The sequence below is a fragment of the Vigna umbellata genome, chromosome 4 (genome assembly GCF_029865625.1).
Source record: "Vigna umbellata cultivar VRB3 chromosome 4, Vumbellata_1.0, whole genome shotgun sequence".
NCBI classification, from domain to species: domain Eukaryota; kingdom Viridiplantae; phylum Streptophyta; class Magnoliopsida; order Fabales; family Fabaceae; genus Vigna; species Vigna umbellata.
This window is the reverse complement of record NC_142168.1, coordinates 68,081,598-68,096,893: the sequence shown is the minus strand read 5'-3', so window position 1 is coordinate 68,096,893 and position 15,296 is coordinate 68,081,598. Positions and strand designations below refer to the sequence as shown.

The 15,296-nt window shown below is 34.8% G+C and overlaps 3 protein-coding genes across 3 annotated transcripts; 2 read left to right on the top strand and 1 right to left on the bottom strand.

Annotated features, from left to right (window-relative positions):
* The first annotated feature begins 1,328 nt into the window (after positions 1-1,328).
* On the top strand, positions 1,329-6,279 carry LOC148201053 (putative folate-biopterin transporter 4). Its single transcript, XM_088111654.1, has 7 exons — positions 1,329-1,573; positions 1,891-2,018; positions 2,459-2,680; positions 3,445-3,891; positions 4,636-4,833; positions 4,923-5,060; positions 5,820-6,279. The coding sequence occupies exons 1-7, from the start codon at positions 1,493-1,495 to the stop codon at positions 6,079-6,081; spliced, it is 1,476 nt and encodes a 491-aa protein (XP_087967780.1). The 5' UTR covers positions 1,329-1,492; the 3' UTR covers positions 6,082-6,279.
* A 2,620-nt stretch (positions 6,280-8,899) lies between these two features.
* LOC148201052 (vacuolar protein sorting-associated protein 22 homolog 1) lies at positions 8,900-13,219 on the top strand. The gene is made up of 6 exons (XM_088112037.1): positions 8,900-9,179; positions 9,963-10,098; positions 10,728-10,882; positions 11,942-12,049; positions 12,676-12,765; positions 12,875-13,219. The coding sequence occupies exons 1-6, from the start codon at positions 9,018-9,020 to the stop codon at positions 12,974-12,976; spliced, it is 753 nt and encodes a 250-aa protein (XP_087968163.1). The 5' UTR covers positions 8,900-9,017; the 3' UTR covers positions 12,977-13,219.
* A 611-nt stretch (positions 13,220-13,830) lies between these two features.
* Positions 13,831-15,092, bottom strand: LOC124822779 (fatty acid desaturase 4, chloroplastic-like). The gene has a single exon (XM_047294836.2). The coding sequence runs from the start codon at positions 14,952-14,954 to the stop codon at positions 14,034-14,036; it is 921 nt and encodes a 306-aa protein (XP_047150792.2). The 5' UTR covers positions 14,955-15,092; the 3' UTR covers positions 13,831-14,033.
* Between the last annotated feature and the right edge of the window lie 204 nt (positions 15,093-15,296).

Genomic DNA, 15,296 nt, shown 5'->3' with positions numbered 1-15,296 from the left:
TTATTTATTTTTAAACATACTTTTTTATATTTATTATTTAAAATTATATATTGTTCTTATTTCTTCTTTTAATGATATATTATTATTCCTAACCGTTATGAATAATGCATTTAAACATTTAATGGTTTTCCTTTCTATTATGTTTAAATTACTATTTTAATATAACGTTTTTATTTTTTATTGTTTTATTTTTTTTATTGAAATTAATTTTAAATTCATTGTCATTTAAAATTTTCAAAAATTAAAAAAAATTGTATTGATTCTTTTATAGTTTACTAATTATATTTAAAAAATTCCTTCTTTGTGTTTTTCCGTGAAAACTAAAAGTAAAAAACCATGTCAATATTCAATTTTTAGAAAATTAAATTCAGTCTGATCTTAGAATGATCATAAATTCTGCTCCATGATTCTGACATTGAACAATAAACATGTTTACTGTGGTAAATAAAGTGGATAATACCTTTTTGAAAGAAAGTATATATCTCTGAAAATATCACACAATTGTATGATTAATAGTACAATTTTATTTATTTTTTCTATAATAAATCTATTTCAAACAAAAATTTTCCCAATTCATTCGGTTCCATCGAGCCAAATTTGCATTATGAACGAATGCTAAAATTGAAAAATTGGTCGAAATTAACGTCAGGTTTTTATTTTTTTCCTTAATTTTTTTATTTCTTATTTCATTAATTTTTGGAGAAAAATGAAAAATTTCACCAAAAATTTCTCATGATCAAATTCTTAGTATATTTTCTGTGTTGGACGACATTGATTATAGCTGGAAATTCAACCTTCTAAAACCCAAATTCCAATCAGGTTTCTAACATTTAAATATATTATGCGCGGTTGAAAATTCTGTTTTTCAAAAGTTAAATTTTCAATTTATTTTTTAGTATTAATAATACTATTTCACGTTATGAATTTGATTTTTTAATAACGGAATTCTTACATGAACAGATTTATTGTAGTAAATAATATTACCATATGTTTAATTGAAGAAATATTGTTTTGAGATGAGCTTATAGAAAAAAAATCAATAAAATTTATTCGGTAAAAATGAATAATTAAAAGGTATGTTAAAGTATGAGAATTAGACTTTCAAATACAAGAACAGTCAATACAAATATATTGGCCAATCAAAGGCCATTTTATGAAAAAAGTCAAACTGTCACTGTCACTTTCCAGTGGGTCCCTGTTGCAAACGTGGCAAAATCTGGTTCGACTCATGAACGTGTAAGTCATACAACTAAATTACGGAGATAACCCCGTTGAAGCGAACTTCAAACGTAATGGGAAGGGACAAAACCGTCAAAATGAATAACTCACATACCTGTTGAAACCGTTGGGAGGGAAAACGGAAATTGTTGTCTTTGTCCCTGCTTTGAAACACAGCACTGGAATGAATCAGCACCATCTTCGTAGTGAGAACTGAGAACACCCAAGAAGGCACAAGCAAAAGGGTTCCGAAGAGTGAGGTTTTGTGTCGACAATGATCCAATGGACGAAGCAGTTGAATGCTGCATTTGGGGCTGTCTTTCTTTGGCTGATTTGCTTGATTTACTTCACCCAGGTCTCTATTCTCCACCCTTTGTCTTCTTTTCATCTAAATTTTTTACTTTTTTGTGGATTTGATGGTGGTTTTAGTTTACTTTCCCCTTTTCTTTAAGATCTGAATTCTGACCGTTTCGTTTTGGTTTTCTTAAAATGGGTATTACTGGTCAATTCATTTGTTTTGTCCTTTTTCCGTGGACAATTTCTCTGAACCAGGGCTTTTTTTACGTTTTCTGAGAAATGATTATTTTATGATTTTACCCGCTGATATTGGATTGCTGGAAGGGTAACTAATATCTTGCATTTTTGTTTTATCCTTTCAATTAATTAATGCAGGGTTTTAGGTCTTTTGTGTGGACAGCGATTTCCTACCAGCTTAAAGATAATCTGAAGTTGTCACCTTCAGCTTCCCAATTCGTGTTTTCAGTAGCGTTTTTTCCATGGAGCATTAAACCGTTATATGGGTATGGATCATTGCTTTTTCAAATTGATTAGAAACACCAATAAGAGGGAGGTTTGTCATGCATAGAAAGTAGTAATTATAAAACTAATGTATTCTCTATCTTATGGTAGATTTTGTAATTTTTTTTTTCCATTTCATTAAAGCAAAAGCTCGAGGTTTTCAAAATGACAGATCTTCACATCAAATGGGAAAAAAATGTGACACAGATGCACAATGCAATATCCTAAATTATGGATGAATAAGTAACCTCTAAATTCAGTGTGAAGAGTAACTTCATCATCAGAAATTTTACTATTGTTTTTATGTACCTCTCCAATCTACAGAAGTGTGTCGACTGTTAAAAGCTGCAGTTTAATTAGCCGTTGTATATGTGTAACTGTTAGTTTACTGAATCAATTTTACACTATCTCCTTGCAATCTGATTTGGCTACTGATACACAGAATACTCTCTGATTGCATTCCAATTAAAGGAAGAAAACGGAGTCCCTACTTAGTGATTGCTACTGTGCTTTCCCTAGTGCCATGGTTGGTTTTAGGCTTAAATTCAACCTTGAGGGATTCAACATGGCACCTGATGGTATTGTTGACTGCACAAAACTTGGGCTCAGCCATGGCGGATGTTGTTGTTGATGCAATGATAGCCGAGGCAGTAAGATTTGACCGGTATGTTTGTATCACAGGTTCCTGATTCTCATTTTCTGCAGACAAACTTCATATTGAATAGTGTTCCTACCTATAGAGGTATTGGTAAATCAAAAATATGGAACAACAAATAAACAAAAATGCAGAAACAAAAAGATGAATAGAACATTAGAATTGTAGTTCAAAATTTGTAGCCTGTTTGCAATTTTTTCAATCTTCAAAACAAGGATAAAAGACAAAATCAAATACTGTGTGATGAATGGTGAACATGTTAATGTCAATGGTGTGCGTGTTGATTCTTGATCACTTAAATGAAATTTTGAAAAGGAACAGGGAGTGAGTGTTTTTTTATAATCATTTCTAATTGTTTGCTACCATGTTTAAGTTAATAGACACTGAAATATTTTATATTCTTTTGCCAGAAACTTTTATATTGATTTTATACTAGCATGTCACCCATCTCACTGAAACTGAATTATATATAGTTAGCTCTTGCTGTGAACACACAAATTTCTAATCTTTCAATATAATGGATTAATCAAGGCTGTTACCAATACAGATTTAATTTTGTAACTTTTGTTCCTTACCTTTAACTTAGCCTTAGTTCAGTTATCAGACCCATAGATAAGGTTTGACCTAGAGGGTTTCTGAACCTTAATGGTGGATATTTTATATCTTATATTGGTATCTAACCTTCGATTTGACTCTGGAGTATGATCTTTGTTCATGTAATATTTCTGAATGCTTTTCTTACAGCCTGATTAAGTTCATGCTTTGTTGGTCAGGGCCTCCTTTGGAGGAGATCTCCAGTCAATATCATGGTTTTCTATGGCTTTGGGAGGAATATGTGGGAGTTTGTTAGGAGGATATGCATTATCCAATTTGCGGATAGATGCTATTTTTCTTCTATTCTGTGTGCTACCATGCATACAGTTATTATCATGCTGTTTTGTGGATGAGAACTCACTAAATAGGAAAATTTCACCAGAGGATTCAACTGTGACAGATTCACATATGAATATTCTAGATGAAGGTAGTTCTTTAACAGAAACGTCCCACAGCAGCACAAGAAGAAGAAAGAAGGGCAAAAAGAACGCAAAGGGGAGATCAGTAAATAGCAGAAATTCAAGGACTTTGAAGAAAGAGGACTCCTTGGTATCAAAGTGGTTCCATTCTTTGAAAGAAGCTATTTATGATTTGTGTCGTGCATTTAGACAGCCAATGATTTGGAGGTAACTAACGTAATATTTAAAGTTTTTGTCTGGTGTGAATATTTTCAATTCTGAGTGTTTTATTTATCTGTATAGTTTGAGTAAACCTGCAACCTGAATCCTCTTACCTCTTTCTTACTTCGGATATTAAACATGTTCACTCTAGTTTCTGCAACCATCTAACTACATAGACACGGAAGGTTACTTATGTAAACTGCAGCCTGTTAAAATAATTATCTCCATCTTTCTTCACATCATGACCTTTATATCTTTGAAAGAAGAGTACTATTAACATAATCTCTAGCATCCTTTTTCCTATTGACTCTAGAAACAAAGAGATGTTACCATCAAATGATTTTCTGTAATGGTTCAGAACTGTGAATTAGTTTGGGTGAATGATTTGTTGAAGAACACTGAACATTTGATATCATTTTTATCCTAAAATCTCTAATATAAGGTACCCTGAATTATATACAGAAATGCATGGGAAAGAATCCAGGAAACGGAGAACCTAATAACTCAACAATATTTAATGAACCAAGTAATCTGAACTTGGTAACCTGAATTTTTTTCTACACAAACTAACAAGTAATTTAACAGAACACTAGTAAAAACATGTGAGATATTTATGCTTTACATTTTTATACTCTTCTGCATGTGTGCGTTTGTGTAAGGCCTTACCTAGTGAAGCTAATTCATGTCATGCATATGCTATAACATGGTCATTGGTCACTAATAATCTTTGTCGTATGTTGTTGAGGGCAGACCTATGTCTTGGTTTTTCCTTGCTCACATTACCATTCCGGATCTTTCAACTGTCATCTTCTACTTTGATACGGAGGTTTTAAAGTTAGAAGCATCTTTCCTTGGGACTGCAAAGGTTGTTGGTTGGTTGGGACTTATGCTGGGAACCTTCATCTATAATCGTTTCCTAAAGTATATGACCCTACGAAAAATCCTCATGTAAGAAACTAAGGATTATTTTTCTTTTGTGGATGGCTAACTAATGAATATTTAACATACTGATATGGTTTCATCCTGATAACAAACAGGTATGCCCATATTGGGTTGGCCTTCTTGAGTCTTCTGCAGATTGTGGTAGTTTCTAGGAAAAATATTGCCTTTGGCATCTCAGACAAGATTATGGTGCTTTTTGGCTCAGCTCTTGTGGATGGAATCAATCAATTCAAGTTAGTTACTGCTTCACTTTTTATTTAGTTAAAGATGCACATGGCTGTATATGTGAAAATTACGTCCAAGATAAAAACATAATAAGCTTGAAAAACTTGTTATTTTATGCATATAATTTGAGTATTTTGAATACCCTTTCAGATCCTCAGTAGTATATGGGGCTTTCTGTTTAGTCCCTAAATGTGTTGAAATTCAAAATCAGTGTCTGAAAATAAGACCCGTTAATGAGAAAAAAAGGAAGGGGCAAGAAGAAAACTAGTATGTTTTATTGAGATTTTAAGAAGAACAAGAATATTAAAAAGATGAAAAAAGAAGAAGAAATGGGAGAATATACAGAAGAAAAAGGAAGAAGAAGATGAAGAAGGAGGAAGAAGGTCTAGTTTCAAGACAAAGAAAAAGAAAAGCTTGTTTGATCATTAAATATTAATTTTAATTATAATTTAGTTTGGTCCTTGCAAACTTGACACTCCTGTGAAAGACATGGTGGAAAGTTACATGTCATTTAACATCCCATGCCAACAAAATTAAGAGTTAGTTAACTCCATCCATTTAAGGGACTAATGTGAATAATAGATTTTATATTAGACAAAAGACGACATACACTTCAAGGATCTGAAAGGCTATTCAACTGCTAGAATACACTGATAGTGTAAATGTTTTTGCTGCTGGAATCACAATGATTTGAACTAATTTTTGAGTTACACACTTAGTTTCAATTTCTAACCGTCATTTTTTCTGAAAAAAAAAATGTTCTGCAGGTTTATGCCTTTCTTGATCTTATCTGGACAACTATGTCCTCCAGGAATTGAAGGGACTTTATTTGCCCTTTTCATGTCAATAAACAACTTGGGAACCACACTAGGGTCTTTCTTGGGTGCTGGTTTGGCTTCTGTGTTGAACATTGATTCAGGATCATTTGACAATCTTCTCTTGGGCATCATAATTCGTGCCTTGTGCAATTTCATCCCAGTTGCTTTTCTGTTTCTGATACCAAAGGAAGCTACTGGTTCATCAACATAGATTTTGACCATTGGCTTAACTTCATTAGACATTCTAGGACTACCATAGTTGATAGTTTACACATGTAAACGGGGAAGTTTTAGAAGAAATGAGGGTAACATGATAATCTGGTTTACACAGTGATTGTATATACTATTATACTGCAATTTTGGTCAACAAGACCATTTTACATGCAAAATTGGAAAGGTGGTTGGTTAATACTCATACTCGTTATTTTACCTAAAAGCTTTTAGATGAATAATGAGGTTGGTTGTGGCTAATCAATTGTCAAAATGCTTTTCATCTGAATGTATTTTACTGGAACATACTACTCATTTTTGTTCATGTCTCGAAAACTCACCGTTAGAATTATGTTCTCAAAAAGATATAATTTTGTTCTTAAAATAAATACAAAAATGAATTATGAGATTATAATTTTTCTTAATAATTTTCATAGGATTTGACACAAACAAAGAATACAATATATAATTGTAATTCAAGAATTGAATAGATAAAACATATACATAATATACAGTAGAATAGGTAGGTATTGTAAGGGTGAAATAGGTTTAACAGTTCGATAGTTTAAAAAAAGTAAGAAAATTTACTCTTTTTATCAGAGCCTGGTTTCGATCCAGGACCTGTGGGTTATGGGCCCACCACGCTTCCACTGCGCCACTCTGATTTGTTGATATAAACTTGCAATAGTTTAATAAACTTATAGATCTTAAGGCCAAATTATGAGATGTTGAGACTAAGTTTTAAATATTTCACATTATTCTTTTTATAGCAATTTTATAGTATGTTCTGTTTTTATGATTTTTAAATCAAATATTTATTTCTACATTTTTAATTTGAAATACATATATTTTTTTGGTTTAATATCCAATTTTGTCCTCAGTTTGGTTCGGAAATCTCAATTTAGTCCCTTATTTTAAAAGTGTTTGAAATGAGTCTTTTCTTTTAAAATTTCGAGTCAAATTAGTCCCTTCCGTTAAATATAATCAAACGGCGTTAATAGGGTGATGATCTGGCATCAGTTACTGGTTACGTGTCATAATTTGCTTGTGTGCGTCCTGACGTGTTCTGAAGATAGGGTTTTATTAAAAATTTAGATTTTTTTTAATTGGTCCTCAAAACTCTCGAATAATTCAAAACAACCAGAACCACTGTCTCAATCTCGCAGAAATAGGTTTGATTATGTGCTTCAGCTTCCCATCCCATCCTTCTTTTGAGCTGGACGATTTCGCTGCAGGGAAGGCAGAGATGACGGTAAGGGTTACCGAGAGTTTGAGTAAGTCGAAGCGGTTGTGGTTTGGGGTTTTGTGGTTGTCGTCTTTGTTGGATTTTGTGGTGGGAATTCAGGAGAAGACGAAAGGGTAATAAGGGGATTTTGGAGGGCTTCTGAATTTGGGGTTTAGGAGAAATGAGGATGAAGAATAACGAAGAAGTGCAAGCCGTGACGCATAAGTGCCCCAATGCCGCCACCACCTCGCGCCTCATCACCTTCGTCTCGTGAGTTCGTCTTCTCGTAGGAAGATCCAGAAACAAACCACAAAATCGCAGAAAGGATTTTATTCAGAAATGATTTTTTAATTGGGGAAGAAAGGATTTTATTCAGAAATTGGCTGCGGGCAACAATCCGGTCGAAGAGCTCACCCCCCTCGCAGAGCTCCATAACGAGGTGAACGACATTGTCGTCCTCACAGGCTTCGCGGAGTGGCACGATTCTGGGACTCTCGGGAAGGTGGCGCATGATGGCAACCTCGCGGCGGACATCCTCGACGTCGACAGCCGTCCTGAGCTTCCTGAGCAACCTCGCTTGGAGATGCTTTTGCGAGCGAGCAGCTCGCGCGTGTCACGGTCGATGCAGAGGTAAGTCACAACGAGCTCGCGGTCCACGAGGTAGCAGTCCTCGATGTTCTCCTTGGGCACGCCAGCGAGGACCGTGATCGGCGCCTTCTGTTTGACAGCCTCAGCCCCGGAACCGCGCTTGCCATGGTGGTCTGCGTTGGAGAAGCTCGATTTGACATCCTCGCGGGCCACGGCGGCCGGGATCTGCAGCAGTTTCCCATGGTAGGAGGAGCGGAGATCGCGGCGAAGGGGAGGGTTTCAGAGGAGATGGTGGACGAGGCGTGCTATCGTTTCACATCATAATGCGGAAACCCTAACCCTAGAATGTGATTTTGAAAAAGAAGGTGTGATTGAAACGAAGGTGACGAAGACGAGACGAAGAAGAAGAGTAAGAGAGTGAGAATGAGTGTGAGTGAGTAGCAAGTGAGGTGAAGGTGGATGTGTGAGGGTGTTTTCGCCATTTCATATATAAATTTAAGGTTTAATACCACGTAAGCACGCAGACAGTTGTGTTTTGACACCTAATCATTAATTACTGCCAGATCATCATTCCATTAACTCCGTCTGCTTATATTTAACGGAAGGGACTAATTTGACTCGAAATTTTAAAAGAAAAGACTCATTTCAAACACTTTTAAAATGAGGGACTAAATTGAGATTTCCGAACCAAACTGAGGACAAAATTGGGTATTAAACCTATTTTTTTTATAATGACTTTAGATGTATACAGTGAATGGTAAATCAAGTTATCATTTTAATAATGTTGATTATTAATGTGATATAATATAAATATCTGACATTCTTAAAATATGTATCATTTTTTACATCTTAAAATGAATATCAGGACTTAAAATCTCTATTTTAAAATTGTAAAGAAAGAAAGAAAAAATAAAAGAAAATAAAAATTTATATATTATATAAAAATAAAACAACTACCATTCAATATAAAGAAATAAAAATATATTTAATTGTTATTTTAATTCTTTCTCTGAGCAGATTCCTCACTTCCTTCTAAATTTGATCAACGAAAATCCGCACCCAGAAAACCCAATTCGTTAGAAGCCATAAAATTGGAACCTCGAGTCGGCGAAGGATAAAGGGAGATGAGAAGAAGGCCAGGAATTGGAGGTTTGCAGACGCACGCTGCTGCGAGGGATCAATTCCGTTTGCTGGGTGAAAATGTCGCAAAGATCAGAACGGATTTGATGAAGGAGCAGCTTGCCACCTTTCGCTCTCAGCTCGAAGATTTCGCTCGCAAACACAAGGTCCTCTTTTATTTTTGTTTTCTTCACCCCACGTTTTTTACCCTCTTGTTTATTTTATTGTGGACAGTGAAAGCCATATTGTGGTGCTATGATGAGTTGGTTTTTTATGCTGAACATGATGCTTAGTTTTCACTTCTGTCTTGATATTATTGGTATAGTTTCTGCATTGTATATTTTTTCTGATATGTCATCAAGTTATTTGTCATTTGTGTGTCAAATTGTTTCATTCTTCTGCTGCGCCGTTTTTTTATGATGGGGTGTCGGGAAAACTCATTTGGGTTTTTAGAGCTGGATGGTTTAAGTGGAAAAGGAGTTGCTTTTGATGTTTTTAGGTAATTAATAGAGTACAAACTTAAATGTTGTTGGTCCTGTTCTTCAATTAGGATTACAGTAATCTATGTAGACCTCTAATAGGACCAACAATACTTAATAATTTCGTTTTTCTAAAATGCATTGACTTTGTTGACTTTTCTTTTATAAAAGTTGAGAAATGTTTAACTCATCCTAATAGGGGGACGTAGGAATAAGATGAATTCGAAATACCTTAGTTATGGTTATGTTGCTTGCTGATTCCTGACTTAGCTGTCGCTGGAGTTCTTTTAAAGGGCGTGTTTGACTTATTTGATAGCCTTGAAACTTTGGGGCTGTGGTTACCTAATGTATACCAACACACATTGCTCATGGTTTCTAGTGTGGGTATTATAATGAAATATCACTTTAATTGTCACTTATCTTGCAATTAGATTAAATTTAATGTTTCTAATGGTTGATTTATTTGTTTAGAATGACATACGCAAGAACCCTGCATTCAGATCACAGTTTCATGAGATGTGCGCTAAAGTTGGTGTGGATCCCTTGGCCTCAAACAAGGGTTTCTGGGCAGAGCTGTTAGGAATTGGTGACTTCTATTATGAACTGGGTTAGTGATATATTTCTTAACCTTGTTTGAAATAAGTTTGATATGCATGTCTGGATCTTTTATGTATAAGTATTCGTATTATATTGTGATAATTAGCATAGAATACCTGAGAAAAAAAATAATGGATAAGAGCCGCAATGCTAAAGTTTGTAGTGTCTTGAACTATTCCGAATTTGAACTATAGGAATGCCTGAATTTAGTACTGGAGATTTTATTCCAGTAAATAAGAATAACACTTCAAATTCTGGGAGAATGTATAATAGAATTTGTCATCCTATTTACCAAGTTCACTTTTAGGGTATCAGACTTAGCATCAGGAAGATTGTTATCAAAACTGCTAGCTATAGGCAAACATATCATACTTAGCAGTGCACACGAACACGATACTTTGATTGATCTGAATTATATTTAGCATATGCCCATTTATCTCCACTGGTGGTTGCTATTATGGTTTTATTCACAAAACATTTTAATTCACCTTGTGGCAAACTTATGATTGTTGAAGTGTTTATCTTTTATATTTTATAAATTGGTACTGATTTTATACTTTGAATTAACATTAAATCCAAGTTTGTTATCTTCACCATTTTCTTAGTATGTATGCTAAGACAAGCTACTTGACTAGACAGGAGTTCAAATAGTGGATATTTGCTTGGCTACTAGAGCACACAATGGAGGATTGATCAACCTGCAGGAACTCTGCCATCTCCTTCGCCAGAGACGAAAAAGTGATCGAGGAGTTGTTTCAGAGGATGATTGCCTACGAGCTATTAGTAAGCTGAAGGTGGTTGCCCATAAACTAGATCATGACTATCACTTTTTATGAGTTTGATGTAGATAATGTATCCTTGACTCAAATCCTTGTGTTTAAGGTTTTTGTTATCCCATATGTATGCACATCAATGCATTTTTCAACGTAAACGTGCTACTAATTTTACAGCATGCCCTCAACACTTTCCCATTAATTAGTTCTGCCCTGGATTGACCATAACTGAGCAGCAACATCTCATTCTTCCCAGTTCCATTACATTAGATTCTTGATTTGTTTTAATTGTTGTCCACCTTACAACATTTTGGTTTGGGACAGGAGTTTTGATTCTCCCCAAGACTTACTAAATTCGATGATGGTATGAGCAGAAATCACAAATGGTAATGGTCAAGCACGTGTATCAGAAAAGCATAAGAAACTTCATAATACTCGGGTAAACAGGGAAATTGAGATTTTGGGATGTGGAAGGGTTACTTGTGGGAGGACTCCTCTTCTTTTAACAAATTTGGACGTGCTTGGAAATATGGCCCTAAGTTGTAAGAATGACCTTCAGTTTTCTTAGAGTAAACTAGGGAAAATTTATAGGACAAAACTCTTCCTTAAATCTGTGAATTGTGAATAGAAGATAAACAACTATTGTTTATTGGTCTTTATGTTTCAAAGTATTTCATATATAATAAATCATTTTGGAAAAAGAAAAAAAAAATATTTTCAAGGTCTTAGCATCTGTGCAACCACACTATTTACTGAATATCCAATAATGGATCCCAGTGCTTATCTAAAGACGCCAGTGTTATAATGAACCAATCTTCATCGTTATTGTGTCTTTTTCAGTAAAAGAGGACGACTATTCTTATAGTTGGATTAACTAAATTAGACACAGTGAACCTAACTTGCATGTATATGTTGGAAGAGCATTTGAATTGTGGAGTGCATGTGTGTTTGAGCTGTATATTTTCCTTCTTTATAGTTTTTTTGAAACATCTTTGATACACACCACTTGTTGAGAGATGTATTACATGTGTCCTTTTGGAGCCCACGGTGTTTCATACTGATGTATAACCAAAATTTCAGGTGTTGGGTAGTGGTTTTGAAGTAATTTCTGTTGGAAAGAGAAAACTTGTACGTTCAGTTCCAACTGAATTGAACAAAGACCACAACGAAATTCTCGAACTTGCCCAGGTAACAACTATTTCTTCCTTTTTGGATTATGTATGTGTTTTTTTCATTGGATCCTCACGTGTATGACCCTAGTTTAACTTTTAAGGTGTAATCACTATTTACTTGTTCCTTTCATGTTTTCTAAGAGCCGGGAGACTGTGAACTTACTTGATCTTGCTTTTTGTTTGCTTGTTGAGGATAAGACTGAATATTTTGAGTGGCTTAATGGAATAGGAGGATACCAATCTAGTTTGTTGATGTTCTCTTTTGGCTTACAAAAGAGCAAGTTGCTTATGGACTTTATCTTTACTCTGTCTGGTAACATGTAATTTATTATGAATAGAAGAAAGAAGTTGTCACTCGGTGAATATAGGTTTAGTCCCTAATAATTTATATAGATCCTTTATTTCAAATTTCAATCTATATTTTTAATGGTGAGGGATTATATGATTTAATTTTAATTTTGTTACCAAAATTCATCATGTAGTCAAGAAACTTGACGCATGGTGTGGTTTAATTTGATAGATATTAGTTAGAACTTGCATTCCTACTTGTGAAGAAAAGACTTCCTCTGTTCATTTATCTAATGTAGCAAAAGTAGCTATGCATCATTTCGCTATTTGAACATAACATTTTCTTTACTGCAGGCTCAAGGATTTGTGACAGTCGATGAAGTAGAGAGACGGTTATCTTGGAGTTCTGGCCGAGCCATTGATGCCCTCGATACATTACTTGATGTAAGATAACCAAAAATTATACAAGAAAAATCTTTTCCTTTTTCTTAACTTATTAACACACTCCAATTTCAAATCATATACAATAAAGAAACACTGTTGGCTGATGCAGGAAGGACTTGCCATGATTGATGACGGCCATAGAGATGGTAGACGGAGGTACTGGTTTCCTTGTGTGTCTCCTATCTCATCTTCAACAGCAGTTGATACCTAATAAATTTAGAGGAAAGGAAACTTTGGTCTGATTTTTAAAGGCCCGTGTATGTTTAGATTGTTTCAAAATTGGATTTATCATTGTTTTTTCTTTCTCGAATTCTGTCCTAAAATCTGATTAGTTGTTTGTATGTTAATCTAGTATATACACTTGTATGTATGGTACTTGTTGAACTGGAATATATACTAAATTTTCTGTAATGGTGCTTGCATAAAAGCAGTACAATTATTTGGACTTTGTTCAGTTTCTTTCCCCATTTTTTCCACTTATTAAAATCATGGAAGCATTGATCACGTGCATACTTATATCCAGTTACAGCACAAGAATTTATGACCCACTTTTGCTTAGAATGTCTGGTTTGCAAACCAGTATGATTAATTTGTTTAATATGTTTTTCGTTTATTCCATGACAAATAACTTCATGATGTTGTAAAGCATTGCAAATTGAAGCTAATAATGTTTTATAATGCGCAATAGGTTCCCATTTAATATTTGATTCCAAGATGTAAACGATATAATAGAATCGAGAGATGTTGGTTTTTATTATCTCTCAAGTTAAATATAAATAAATAATTTATTTGATATTAATTGCGGTAGTTAAATGATTTAATTTTACTACCTCTATTCAAAATAGTTCTGTTTATATCTAAAAATCCTTTTACTCGAACTTGATATCATAAAAAAAAAAAAAAAACCAGAGTGAAACAAATTTTTGAATACACGTGTATTGTCATCAGTTCTTACTTTTAATACAAGTTTTTGAAAATAAAACAAAAGTGAAACAAATCACTTCTATAATTATGAAAGTAAGAAACATCAAAATATTCTCAATGACAATACAAATTTATACTTAACACCATTGGCTCAACCTGCAACCAGAGATCACATGTTAACATAAACTGACAAAGTAACAACATAAACATCCCATTGTTTCATATATTTAACCTCTAAAAAACTATAATTTGAATATAGAGTAAATTACATGAGCCAAAAGCTACCCATTCACACACATGTGTGCAATAAATCATTTAGAAATTAATGGAGAAGAGAATAAACATCATTGGGTTTGGATTTGAGAAGAGGTCTCAATCTCCTCAATCCACTCAGGGGCAGGTTCAGTCCATGACCTAGGCCTAACCCCAGTTTTAAAATACAGTACCATTTCCATGGCTTCAAAGACCTTATGCTTGTCCAAAAAATCATTCCACACTCCACTCACTATACAGTAATTGTTGTTATACGGTGGCCGGTGGTGTGCAGCATGCTGTGACCGTGACACTAGCACGCCAGTCTCTTGCAACGCCACCACGAGCGGCGGAAGCCGGCTCTTCGTGCCATGTGCCCAAGCATGAAACTGTTGGCTAAACATGATGCAGCCAGAACACACTCCAACAAATCCTTGAACAATGGGGTCATGACAAAATATAGCTATAGGAAGCACAGTGAAGGTCACTGCACGTGCCAATGCATGCAAATTGTTAGCAAATTCACGTCTGGTAATAGTCCAAGGCCACCTGTGATGACCTTGGAAGGCTTCAATCTGAGCTCCAACAACTGGGGTTGAGCCATCACCATAATTGTCAATAGCCCAATGGTAAACCCCAGATCCAAGATCAGCTAAAATGTAACCAACCCAACTTGCTATAATCGGTTCAACCCACATGTTTGAATCCATTGCACCCTTTATAGACTCTCCCAAGGAAATGAGCAAAGTTGTGCACCCAACTGTCACCCATGCTCTGTGAGACCATGTTGATTGCAAATCAGTGTCTTTGTTAATTGGACGATGTTCATCAATGGTGGTAATGACCCTTGGTACCACAGGCACGAGTCTAGGCTCAATGACCAATGGCTTAACATTGGATTTTGGTGTAGAAGTGGTGGAACAACACACCCGCAATGGGTGAAAGGGTGAGCGATTCTTGCAAACTTTATGGTGCAAGTTTGGTGTATGCTTGTGTTGAGGTAAGGAATACATTGGAAGTGTTGAGGAATGAAGAAGAATCAAATTTGTTGAGTGGGAAAGAGCAAGATATAACAAATTTGGAGGTAGTCAATAGTGGTTGTGGGAAGAAAAATGCTGATTTTGTGGAAGTAGGAGAAGGCTAAATGATGTGGTGGGAAAGAAGGATTCGTGGTGTTGTTCAATTCTCATAGAAACTTAACATCAAATTTGTGTCACATATTTGACCATGGATTCCCTTATTTAGGTTTCATGTGAGCCAAAAAGCTTGGTAGAGCAATTTCCAATGCTTTGGACTAAAAGAATTGCTATTTTTTGGTGGTCCATTTATTTCATTAGATTGTGTGGTTGGGTGAC

Excerpts from the sequence above, each read along its gene's own strand:
- LOC148201053 (XM_088111654.1), top strand. The coding sequence starts at position 1,493 with ATGATCCAATGGACGAAGCAGTTGAATGCTGCATTTGGGGCTGTCTTT. Across the intron at positions 1,574-1,890 it reads GCTTGATTTACTTCACCCAG|GGTTTTAGGTCTTTTGTGTG; the intron begins GTCTCTATTCTC and ends TAATTAATGCAG. Across the intron at positions 5,061-5,819 it reads GATGGAATCAATCAATTCAA|GTTTATGCCTTTCTTGATCT; the intron begins GTTAGTTACTGC and ends AATGTTCTGCAG.
- LOC148201052 (XM_088112037.1), top strand. The coding sequence starts at position 9,018 with ATGAGAAGAAGGCCAGGAATTGGAGGTTTGCAGACGCACGCTGCTGCG. Across the intron at positions 9,180-9,962 it reads ATTTCGCTCGCAAACACAAG|AATGACATACGCAAGAACCC; the intron begins GTCCTCTTTTAT and ends TTATTTGTTTAG. Across the intron at positions 10,883-11,941 it reads GAGCTATTAGTAAGCTGAAG|GTGTTGGGTAGTGGTTTTGA; the intron begins GTGGTTGCCCAT and ends CCAAAATTTCAG.
- LOC124822779 (XM_047294836.2), bottom strand. The coding sequence starts at position 14,954 with ATGTATTCCTTACCTCAACACAAGCATACACCAAACTTGCACCATAAA.